This window comes from Pteropus alecto, unplaced genomic scaffold (assembly GCF_000325575.1).
Source record: "Pteropus alecto unplaced genomic scaffold, ASM32557v1 scaffold104, whole genome shotgun sequence".
Lineage (NCBI taxonomy): Eukaryota > Metazoa > Chordata > Mammalia > Chiroptera > Pteropodidae > Pteropus > Pteropus alecto.
Window position 1 is genome coordinate 4634547 of NW_006436664.1, and position 13443 is coordinate 4647989.

The 13443-nt window shown below is 36.9% G+C and overlaps 1 protein-coding gene across 1 annotated transcript in view; it reads left to right on the forward strand.

Moving 5' to 3' along the window:
- SFTA3 (surfactant associated 3) overlaps positions 1 to 9806 on the forward strand; it is an 11222-nt gene extending 1416 nt beyond the window's left edge. The window contains 2 exon segments of the mRNA XM_025047940.1: positions 9680 to 9715; positions 9718 to 9806. Of these exon segments, the coding sequence (XP_024903708.1) occupies positions 9680 to 9715; positions 9718 to 9806 (125 nt within the window).
- The last annotated feature ends 3637 nt before the right edge of the window (positions 9807 to 13443 follow it).

The window sequence follows — 13443 nt, forward strand, 5'->3', positions numbered from 1 at the left end:
CAGATCTGAATTTTCACCAAGTTTCCTTGCTAGCAGCCTTCCTGACAAGTGTGGGCCTGGAGAGCAGAATCAAGAGCCATTCACAAGTCATAAGAATGGAGATGAAAGTGAATTGGAACCCTGTCTCACACACACACACACACACACACACACACACACACACACACACACTCTTGTACAATCTTCCTCTCTGCTCAAATTCTACTCCAGGTGTGCATTTACTCCCTATCTTGGGCTAAGCTTCTGAGCAAGTGCTGTTCTCAGTCATTTGTGGCTAATCTTCATGCAGCAGGAGTGTTCCAGGCTTCCCCTCTATTTTACCATTCAGCTTCTCTGTGTGTGAATAACCCAGAAAATTTACATGACATTGTTCCAGTCCCTGGATTTGAAGAAACAGTCACATCCTTAAAACTTCCACTCTTTATTCAATATTTTCATTTGGCCTGGCATTTTACGAATCCCATTTTCATCCTTAAATAGAAACTCGGAAGTGCCTCTTAATCTACACCTTAGATCTCAGCCTTTTAAGTTGAGGGGTTATTTTAATGTTCTCAAGGTTATAGTTACACTGATAAGTTTATTTTGTATGCAGTGTTAAAATGCTAGGTACCGTGGTAGGGTATCTATGGATGTAAAGATGAATAAAACACAGTTCATACCTTTTAGAAGCTCATAAAATAGTGAAGAAACAGACAACACTAACTAAAATACCAGCCACTCTTTGATAAGTGTTAAAACATATATTTAATCAAAATTCTATGATGTCCTGCTTCTGGAAATGTATCCTACAGATAGACTTGTGCATGTACAAAAGGACACGTAGACCAGCATTCACTGCAGCACTGTTTGTGGTGTTAAGTTTGTTAAGAGTTAAATATCCTGAGTGTCTGTCGACAAAGACACTTTATATGTTTTAATAAATGCTCTCTATGTTCTGATATGAAATGATCTCCAGGATATATTTTTATATGAAAAAAGAAGCTGCAGAACACATATAGTGCATATTGCCTTTTGTATAAGAAATGTAGGAAAATAAGAATGAGAATTGATGTTTGCTTGTATATGCATAAAAAACATTGGAAGCCCCCATAAGAAACCAATGCAAGTGCGAACCTAGAGAGGGCATCAGGGATTAGTGGGGCGGATGAGAAAAGGGGGTGAAACATAGCTTCTCAATGTATACTTTTGATGTCATTTTAATTTTTAAACCATGTAAATGTATTTGTTATATATTTAAAATTATATTAAATAAATTTAAATTATTATAAAATAAAGTTCCCCCTTCAAAGTTTTGCATTCTCTGAGATATTTACAAGTGCTAAGCTACATTTCCTTGGGATAAAGAACATCACATGAGATTGGATGAGGAAGCTCTGAATAGGAAAAAGAAGCCTTCTCAGAGACTGGATTTACCACATTTTTAGGCCCACTATCTCATGGAAATGAATTTGAGCAAAGCTAGGAGGGAGAATGCTATTTTCTACAAAGTTCTCAGAGATGGAATTTCTTATAAACGGGTCAGATTAAGATATGGAAATAATTTTAGAAGTAGATTTCGTTCTTTAAACTTCCTACGGGAAGGCTGTTTGGCCGCCTTGGGTTTCCCATGATGGCTTTGTAGGAAAGGTAGGATTTGCCTGTACCTTGAGCTGCCTACTTAAGTCATCAAATTGAACAATGTAACAATTTTCTAATCTAAACTTTGAATAAACGTCTTAGGCTCAGTTACAAATCAGAGAAATTATTTACCTTGCTGCTGATGATTTTATGATTATAAAAGACAATGTCAGAAGATGGTCGAAGAGGGATACGATCATCCTACAAACCACACAGGGACAGAAAAGGCCACTAGTGGATGGGGGACAACTTTACTTTCCTATGTATACATTTCTGCACTGAATCTCCTCACCATTACTACTGTTACGACCACTGCCTCTGCCTTTTCAGCTCATTTTAGCCATTTTTGACCATAAGACTACACCCAAGCGTTAAGCCCTGGTTACCCAGGAAGCTAGTGACAAGTGGGTAGAAACATAGAGGTGAGTGAGCATGAAGGCAGGTGACTCGCCACCCTTCCTTCCATTCACCAGTTTCTGTAATTGTTGCCCCTCCCCCCCTCCCCACCCCCAATACCATTTAGTTTCTTAGCTGGTCTCCAACTTGTCCTGTAGAAAGGGGTTTAAAAAATCCCAGTGATTTAAGAATGAGACTTCCAGATACGATAAAGTGACCATATAACTTACCTAATCTAACTAGTACCAGTTTCTCTTTGAAGTGCTAGTGAGTCATTATTTTTATGCGATTACCACACAAATGTGCCCATGTTAAGTGAGCTATTGCCAGCAATCAGGGCCACTTGTTACATAACATCGGTAAGAGGGACTCAGGTGAGAAACAACTCTGATTATAGGTATTTAGTCCAAATGCACATCAGTTGTAACTCCTTAAATGTATTTCTTTTAGTAGCTAATTGAAATACTTTATCAGTGAAAGTCTTGACACAACAGTTATACAAACACACATAAGAGAACATGGGGAAATTAAATAAGACTTATAATATACACCTTAACAAAACGATGGCTTAATTTGTACTCCCTTTGTAATTTTAACTAAATATTGTGGTGAGTAGTTCTTACTTTAAATCCTAAGTATATGGGCATTTATTGCACACAATATGAAAATACTTCAGGAGGCTTGTGATTAACGCCGTGGTATTCAGGTATAATTTCTAGAGACTTTCAATCAAAGACAAAAGGCCCAAGTAGATGATGAAACACATGAAAAAGATACTTATGTGTACAACCAAGGACTTAATTCAGATCAGCCATCTTACCTCACTTTTTCTTCCCTAAAATCAGTCCTAAAAGTTGTTACTAAAGTGATAAAATGATGGTCTTATCCTGGCATTTGACTAAGCTACTCCTGGACTTGAAGCCTTCCTCTGGTTTTCTATAATACTTGAATTGGATTCAGGCATCTCCACCTCTCACTCCAGAATTTCTGGGCTAATAGTACTATTTATCTCGTAAGGTTGTTAGGAGGATTAAATGATGTAATACTTGAAAAGGGCTGAAAACATAGTAAGCCCTCCTCAATATCAATTTTAGTGTGATTGCTGCCTAAATTCACTTCCCAAACAGGTCCCATTTTCTTCTTAGTGCACTGTGAGAGAGACATAGGCTTAAATTGTGACTCACCATTTACTAGCTATAAGTCCGTGGACAAATTAATTAACTAATTAATTAACTTCTTGGTAACGTGAATTAGTCCCACAAACATGGAGCACGCGGTCTGCCAGACATTGTGTCACATGCTGCAGACCCATGGATAAGAGCTTGAACACAACCCTTGCCTGCAAAGCACTAAACACCTGAAGGATGGGGCACAGGCAACAAAATAAGCAAAAGTAATACAGAGCTGTAAGGATAGTGCACTTACCCAACTTGAATAGGATCCATAGATTAGTCAAATGAGTCAGTAAAGCAGTGAATCACAAAAAATGTTATCGACATGTTTTACAGGTTCTGTTTCAACTTAAGCAGATTGGGGGCTGCTGGGGGAGGGGAAATGAGGAGTGATTACTTAAAGGGTACAGGATGTTCTTTTGGGATGATAAGAAAGTTTTGAAACTAGAGAGAGGTGGTGGTTGCACAACCTCGTGAATGCACTAAATGCCACGAAATTGCACTCTTTAAAATGGTTAATTGTATGTCGTGTGAATTTCACCTCAACAAAACCACATAAGTGTACATTATTTTGCCAATCTTTTGATGAAGGCCTAAGGATTTTTCTTTAGTTATGTGGCCAATAATTGAAATCCCAGGTCATCTTTCTAGCATAAACCATACCTACACACACACACACACACACACACACACACACACACGCACACATACATATATATATTTTATACATATATTTGTATATTTTTTTAATTTCCAGTTTTAAATTTTTTTTTAATATCGGGACAAGAATTTAGATACCTGCAAATCTATCTCAGAGTAGAATATGTTTAAATTTGTGATTTTCCCATTTACAGTTTTACACCCATACATAATTTATATGATAGCAGTTTTTTAATAGCTCACATTTAGGTCTTTTTACATTCTTTTTCTCTTTTTACATTTTTTTCATAGAAAAAACAACTTTCCTTCTGTACTCATATTTTATGAATTTATTAATATTTCATTGACTAGCATAGTTTGGAACGAACACATATAACTCTTGTTAGATTTACAATGCAATTCAACGAATGGGAGCAGAAGTAAGGTGAATGAATGTACTGAGAGCAGTTTACCACCTTTGAGCACTGGGGAGGCCAGGGCTGGAGTCACCATATTTTACAAAGGAAATGATGTCTATCAAGTGAGTTGGTTAAGTGGGAGTCAGTTTTGAGAGCATTTACAATACAACAGATGCCTATAATAAGGATATTGAACCTGGACTTTAAGAAGTGATTGTAAGCTGAGACCTAAAGGTTTGGAAGGACCCAACCAGAATAAATGCCAGATCATGTTTTAGGCACTGGAACTACCAGAGAGAGAAGAGAGCACATATAATGAAGAAATAGCAAGAAGTATGGCTGGGTTGTGGTGTGCAGAGGGGGTGTGTTGAAGATGAAGCTAAAAGAGGATTTTGCAAACCACATTAAGAAGTTCAGACTTTCTTTTAGGGAGAGTAGAGATCCATGGAAAATTTTTACAGAGCGTGCTGATATAATCAGACTTGCATTTTAGAAATATCCCTTGGACTGCTGTACATGTGACTCTACAGTTGATCTCAGGGGTTAAATGTGTCCCAAAAGTTAGATAAGGTAAGGAATGGAAAGAATGCAATACTTTTAGCAATGAGGAGTCTCCTGGTGACATTGGTGAAAGCAGTTTTAGAAAGAAGGCAGGCACAGGTGGCAGACGGTAATGCGGTAATGCTTTTAAAGAGTGTATGGGATGAGGAAATGACTGTGGTTTAGAGAATTTGAGCTTTCAAGGGTAGGACAGAGTAGGGGAGTGCAGTAGCTAAAGATGAACATGGGATGAAAAAGAACACATTTAAATGCTGCCAAGATAAATCAGTAGAAAAATAAATGTTGCAAACGAAAGCTAGAGAGGAAATAAGAGGGGTTAAAGGAAGAAAACCGCACTTGTTATGGAATGCTGTTGTGAGGGGATCAAGCGCAAAGCGTGCATTTGGCTTGTTAGTTTTTTCCATTCTCTATGCACCGTTCACCCCCTTTTAAATCTCATTTTGTTCTTATCTATAACCTGATATTGATACTTTGGCCTGTGCTTTCTTGGCTGCTCACTTACAGTTTTAGAAAGCTCCCCATAGTGTAGACTGGCCTAATGTCTCGCACGTCACCTCTTCCTATCAATGCCCACAGTGCCTACAATTAATTTCCATTTGGCTAATTCCTACTCTCATCTTCACTGTCACGTTCAGCTGCTCAGCAGCAGTGATGGGCTCCTAAGCACATCTGAATCATCTCACGTACTCACTGAGACTACACTCAAGCTTTCCTGTTTTTCACTTAGCCAAGATGGGGGGCTTCTGTTCATTGTGGAAAGAGGCTATCTTCCCCCAGTGGCCTTGTTCCAATTCTTATCTTTAATTATTAAAAACAATTATTAATAGGGTTAAATACTTAGCTTGGGGTTAATTCCAATGCTTGTACACAGTAGGTGTTCAAAAATGCTAGTTTCCTCTTACTTAGTTCCTGTTTCCTCGTTCACCTCTAAGCCATTTCTCTGCCACCTTCCTCCCATCCCCTGCCTTTATTTTGCACTGTGGTATATTTCTTTCCAATGTTTCTATGCTTTGAAAAACATAGTTGAAAACATACTATTCATACTTTTTTCACTTGCTCTTTTAATGTGAATATTTTCCTATTGTATTATTATTAACTATGATTTTTTATTACTGCTAGACATTCCATTTTACAGATGTACCAAGCTTCACTTGGCCTTTTTCCCATAGTTAGGCATCTAGGTGCTCATGTATTTACAAATAAAGATTTGTTCATATTGCTGATTATTGCCCTACACTAGGCTTCTAGAAGTGGGATTACAATGGTAAACATTTTAAGTATTGGAAGTGATTACTGCTGTTTTCTCACCAGCGCAGTGCTAACTTTTCAAGTCCCATTGATATTATTACAAAAAAAAAAAAAATGGCTTTATGACATCTTTTACGTTTTCTAAGTAGCATCATCTTCGTCTTAAAAATACTAACCATCTAATTGTTTAGAGTGTTACACACTGTTCAAAGAGAACTACACAGATTTGATCCCTGCATTCTAAAAGTTTACAGTCCAAGAAAGGCATACTGATGCAGGTAGTTTAAGGAAGTCACAGTTAAAAGAGCAGGACCAAAGTACATTTATTACGCAGACTGAGGAGTGAAGAGAACAGTGGGACAAGCTGGGACACCTAGCCTTTACTTGGGCCAAATGTGAAGAACAAATTTGTGGTCTGCTAATTCCCTCTGAATGTCTCTGTTGTAATCTATTTCCTCCTCTCTTCCAGTGCATAATAACAAGTAGCTGCTCTCAGAAAGGTACTGTAACCACCACATGCTTGGTTCTTTAACTTCCTCCTCCCTTCCCATACCACCTTCCTGTCCCCCAGCCCTACCTTGGGTCCCAGACTAACCCCGACCTTACTTAGTGGGGTGGTAGGTAGCACTGGTTTGAAGAACTTACCGGATCTCCTGGAGCTCATAAGCTTGAAGTTGTACTTGGAAACCACAGGCCCTGACCATGGCTGCCAGACCTTCCAGACACCATCTGCTGCTCATCTGTCATCATCATCTTCAGGTAGTATGCTCATCTGGTTGGGCATACTCTGATCACCCTCCGCTGCAGCTGTCCCATGAGTGCCCCCTCCCTAACACCAAAAGAGAGCCCATCTAGATTCCAGGAACAAATCCATCCTTGTCTGCCTCATTCCCACCAATGATAAAAATATCATTAATAGCAACAATAAATATTTAATAAGTGTTTACTATTATTCATTTAATTGTTGGCCCTTCCATTCCAGGCCATGACAAGAGACATGCTGTAATTTACTCCTGCGGAGATATGATGACGCACGTGGACAAGCGTATTAGCATATTATCACTGGCATCAAAACTAATATTATCTGTTTACCCAGAATAGGCCTAAGGGAGAGGGAAAAGCAGAAAACCTACTTATCTCAGTGCTCTATGCCAAGTCCAGGAATGGTGCTTGCACTGTTGCATCCACCAAGTCTAACCACAAGAAGGAGGTGATCAGAAAGCAAGGTGTTGTCAATAAGAATATTCACTAAAATAAAGGTATTGACATCATTGTCAGGCAGATTCTCTTCCTGTGCAGTATCTAGTCTGTTGACCTAGTCTTCTTGTTCTTCCCGAGTCTGATCTGTATCTGTTTTGCTGTGTTTCAGATACGAGGGTAGTAAAAATAAATTAGAAAGCAAGAACTTTAAGTTGCTTTTCTTTTTCCTTTATATTGGATTCATGCTAATATGAACCTATGGTATGAAAAGAAGTTTTTTGATTATATGTGTATGCAGTCATCCATTTTAATCCTCTTACCACTGACTGACCGAGAGTCAATTACCAGCTAATACCCACCCACCAAGGATGAGTTACAAGTTATGGCAGGTGTTTGGTGAGTAATACTAATGCAATTTATTTTACTGTTTACTCTCTTCTCTTGGAGTAATCAAATTATAGATTGGCCCTTAAAAATTTTGTTTTTAAGACTTCTGTTCCATTCATATTAACCTTATTTTCAAATTTATTTTACTAATTATACTTCCTGTGCATGAATCACATAATTGTGTCTTTTGCCCATTTATCCATTGGGTATTGGTAGTGTTCACAAATATGTTTAAATAAATTTTCATATGTTTGGAGATAACTTTTTCATCTGTGGTTTCATTTGTTTTTATTGTTAGTTATTTTTGTTGCTTAGAAGTTAAACAATTTTTGTAAATATATTTGACCATTTTATTTCATTGCTAATTTCTCCTTTTTCTCCAATTATAAAAAAATTATCACTTTAAAGTGGGACTAAAAACCCTATTCTTCCCTCAGGGTTCCATTCCCCACCATCCTTGAGATCTTACACTGACATCCTCTGGGCCTCCGAGCCCAGGCCCAATAACTCTTAAATGTATTATTTTCAAAGGTTGAATACTTATGACTTCAACTGAGCTGTATCCTGCAGAGTCCATAGTCTAACTTTTTGTCCTGAATTTAGAACTATTTCCCATGTTTTCTGATGTCTAAGAACTCTATGGCTTACTCCATTCGTACCTAAGTTAGTACTTAGATTCACTCATTCATTCACTCACTTATTCATTTATTCATTGATTCACGCATTCATTTATTCAATCATTTATTGTATGTGAGACATATTCTCTATGGTAGTCCCCAATGAACCCCGCTTCCTGGTGTTTCCCCTAGGGTAGGAACTGTGACTTGCTTCTAAACAATAGAACATGGTAAAAGTGATGAGATGTTCCTCTTGTTATTATGTTATATAATAAAAGACTCTGTCTTGCCAGAAGACTCATCCTAGAGACTAATCTTGCTGGCTTGATGAAGTAAGCAGCCGTGTTGTGGAAGCCCACATGGTGAGGAACTCTGGGCAGCCTTCACCCAACAGCCAGGAAGAAGGTGGGATCCTTGGTCTTAAAGCCTCAAAGAAATTAATTCTGTCAAGAATGTGAGTGAGCTATCAGGGGTTTCTTCCCCAGTTGAGCCTCAAGATGAGAATACAGTCTATTTGACACCCTGATTGCAGTCTTGTGAGATTCTAAGTAGAGGAAACATCTAAGGCACACGCTGACCTGTAGAAATCCTCAGATAATAAATGAATGCCATTTTTAGCCACTAAGTATGTGGTAATTTGTTGTGCAGCAGTGGAAAACGAATACACTGTGTTATGCTAAATACCGTATATTCATTCTCTCAATGAATTACTCTTCAAGTACCCCCCATGAGCCTTACACTAATATTATTTCCACTTTACAGATAAAGAAACTGAGGCTCAGGAAGTGAATTTCAGAACATTCTGCTCTCAACCACTGTACTATCGGCATGTTTAATTTAAATGTATTTGATTATTTCATGGATCCAAGTTTATCACGGTTTAAAACTTATCTTCTGAACATATTGAATGTATTTAGGAAAAGTCCTACTAGGCATGCCTAGTACACAAAATAGGTGTTTTTATAAACTTAACATTATAAAGAACTTTCCTATAACATTTTTGTGCTGTAGTTTTGCCATATACATCACAGAAATAATATTAAATTTATAAAAAGGAAAAATTCTTTTTTGTGTTAATGATGGACAGTAAACTATTTAGAAGGGAAAATAATTATGACTGGTACAAGCCCCAAATCACTGGAAATTGATCTGGACTTAGAACACTAAAGTAAACATCAGTTAGAATGTGTAGGATCTCAGATTCTGTCTTTAGCTGCAAGACAAAAACATTTCATTTTTTGTGCTAACTTTCCCATTTCTGATCAAGTATATGGAAAAATTATGAAGTGAAGAGACTTAGAAATGCTTTTTTAGAAAAATAACTGAAGTCCTATTTGGTTCAGTGTTCTGAGGAACTGAGATGGGATTACGACTCTATTACTGTGTCTCCTAATGAGAGTTCTTTCTATTCTGCATTTATCAGGTGTTAATTATTCATACTGCATGATTGAGGATTTTGGAGTCAGAGATTCACCTGCAATATTTGGAATACCAGTGGAGGTCTACATCAACACAGAATTTATACAGCAGCTGGTGCTAGTCAAAGCTAATGATCAAATTTCATTTTAATAAAAAGACCCCCAACCGAGCATACCATCTTGAAAAAAGTATACTTATCAAATAGCTTTCAATCAGTTCAAGAGAGATACCTTAATTGGGAAGAGGAAAATTTGCAGAGCAGTTTGTCATTGTGCCAATTTCAGATCAATAACTGCACGTCTGCTTTTTGGTAGACACAGCTTATGCTCTGTACTGAGTAACCATGCCTACATCCTCTCCATTTAGACAAGGCGTCTTTGTTCCATTTGACAATGTTAAATGATATCTTCTTTTAATTCCCCTCTGTGTCTCCATAATCACATAAGCAAAATTTAGATTTGTGACTATAAAGATCAATACTGTTTTTAAAATTTTTAAAGAAATTGTATATATCTATATATTTGTAACAGAAAAGCAGCACTTACGACATTTTTATATTTTCAAAAATTGTTTTGTTGAAAGAAAATTGTATGAGTAAAGTTAAATTATGATGTTTTAACTATAAGAAGAATATACTGAGCAATGATGATCTGATAAAATTATTTTGGAGAAGACTGTACAGAGTCATCTACCAGCAAGAAACAAAGAAAATGGATTTATTGTTTTGAAAGGAAGGATTTGGAATAGAAAAGAATGGGACTCAGCCATCAGGTCTTAGTTTCCTTATTTGTTAAAAGGAGATGTTCATTCAAGCTGATGGCTTTCAAACTACTGGTCTCAATGCTGTGATAGAGGGCATTATGGACCAGGCAAGGCAGGTGGAGGGGATGAGGAGGGTGGTAGAGCAGGACACCAATGTGGAGGTCAAGGCCAAGTGTGACCAAGAGGGCTCCGTAGTTTCCTTTCTCACTTTGACCACTTCGACCAGGGCAGATCTTTTTTCTCTTTTTCTTTTTTCCCGTTTTTCTTTTTCTTTTTCTTCTTTCTCTTTCTCTTTCTCTCCTTCTTTCCTTCTTTTCCTTTCCTTTCCTTTCCTTTCCTTTCCTTTGCTTTCCTTTCCTTTTCAATCATAACTGACATTCGATATTATATTACTTTCAGGTGTACAACATAGTGGTTAGACATTTATATAATTTACAAAGTGATCCCCCAATTAGTCTAGTAACCTCGATACCATACATAGTTATTACAGTATTAGTGACTGTAATTCCCTATGCTGTGCTTCACATCCCCATGACTATTTTGTAACTACCAATTTGTATTTCTTCCTTTTTTTCCTCCTTCCCTCCCTTCCAAAATCTATATCCATTTATATAGGTATAAATGAACATATAAAAATATTGAGTTTCTGTGTAAGATTTCTTTTTGGAAAACAGGGTTCTACTGCTAAAATATAGTTTGAAAATCCCTGGAGTAGGCAATTCTAAGTCCTCTTCCTTCAATGAATTTCTTCCTTTTAGTAATTCTTCAATTACTGTTAGGATTTCAAGACCCAGGAACAAAATAGCAGGGGAGATTAAAAATCTAATAACATACACAACAAATATCTATCTGCATGAACTGTAGTTCTGCTAAGAGGCGAAGCTAAGGGTGAAATGGTGTTTTGCAGACCCCTACAGAGACATGGGACTAATTAATAAGTCTCTTTTTTCAGAGTAACTATACAGAACAGAGTCATACTCAGTTAGGCACCTAATCTACTAGATGATGTTTGAGCAGACTGACAGAATTATGGCCTCATTTTAAAAATCAAAGCCTTGCATTTAGAGAATCATATACTATAAGAGTTGGTGGGATAATGTGAGATAATTTTCTTCATTTTATACATTTACTCACCTATTAAATTAATAAATTTTTGTTAGAGTATGTATCAGCCACTATGATAGATATTGGGGTTAACGTATATTGTCCCAATCCGTATAGAGATTATTATGTTTTAGTGGAGGAGATAGCAATTAAACAAATAATCATACACATAAGTATATAATTATAAGTTTTTAAGTGCTATTAAGTAAACAAACAGGGTTCTCTGAGATCATAGAGAATATACGAGAACAGTAGGCTGTGGAGAGTGACAGTGACTTGCCTCAAGTCATTGAGCCAACTCTAGTACTGCAGAGCTGGCACTAGACTTAGTCGTATGGTCTTTGTTTTACCAGCTTGGCTGCGGAACTTTAGGTCAATAGTACAGGCTCAGTGATGGAAATCAGAAATCTACGAGCTCCTTTTCTGGCTTCTCCACTACTTTGAAATGTTGGGTAGCCTGAGAGACACCTAAATATCTGCACTAAGAATAGAAGCTTCAAATCTTTGAAAATTCTTCTTTGGTTAAGGTCTCTCTGCTTGCAATGTGTTTGACTACAGGCTGAAAATGGATTGCAGAGGCAAAAAGTTCCACAATTAAAGAAAAGCAATCTCCTAGTGGCTACAGCAAGACTACTAATTATCAAAACTTTCAGGCTGCAACCAGATTTGATAGCTTTCTTGATTCTACTTTGCTGTGAAACAAGTGATTTTGTTTCCATAGAAGGTCCAGTCCAAAATGTACATCAATTTCCATTACAAATCTTTGCCCAGATAGGTTTGCCAGAGCTATCAATTACAAGGAAAATGAAGTTAAACCATCATTATTATAATTATTAACTAACGTCAACTATAATGAACCCATTTTTATGTTTGGAAACTGAGCCAGTTGGGATAGCCTTCAGCTCATATGGATAGCAAGGTGTTTGAGGTTATTTTCTCTGGAAAGAACCTTCGAGTAAGATTTAGTTGGGTGTGGTTGGTGGCAGATTCATATGCTTTGGAGATCCAAAATACACAGAGACAAATGGCATCATTTCATGAATATTGAGATGCTTTGCCTATCTATCTCTAGAAGCACCTGCCATCAGCCAATAACAATTTAAGTCTTTCCTAGTCTTTGATGGGATAAGTGATCCACTTGTCTCAATTTAAACCCTAAATATAGTCAAGCGCCATTATTTTAGATTGTTTTGTTTGTTTTTATATGATCAGATTTGCATTTTTATTATATTTCAGAATTATTTGTACATATACACTTTATATAAATTTTTGCATTGATGAATAAATGGGATTATAGTGTTGGGGTTTTTAATGGTCTATTTTTTTTTCCTCTTGCAATCCTCCTACCTCCACATCTCCTTTCCTGCTGCCCCTACTCCTACCATAACCCATGTTATCAAACTAGCTTGAATCTTTGCATATTTTTAATTCACGCTCATATAATATTATAAAAGTGTGTGTGTGTGTGTGTGTATATATATATATATACACACACACACATATATATATGCTTCATATATATATAAGCATATATATATATGCTTCATATATATATAAGCATATATACATAAAAGTATATATATATTCCCACGTGTGGATTTTTTGGGGACCTTTTTTATTTTTAGAAAAACTGGATCATATTATATACCTTTTATCTACATGGATGCTATCTACCTCTGGAAGCACCTGCCTCTTTAACTAGTAAATACCTCAGGAGAATGTCTCCAAGTCAACTGGCATAGTCTACTTCATTTGCCAGTGCTTGTATGGTGTAGCTGCACTGTGATTCACTTTGTTTTCAGTTTTCTGCTATAGTGAACAATGCTGTGATTAACTTCCTGTGCATGCGTCCTTGTGTACTGCAGCTTTTATTTTTATAGGATAGCTTTCCAGAAGTGAGAA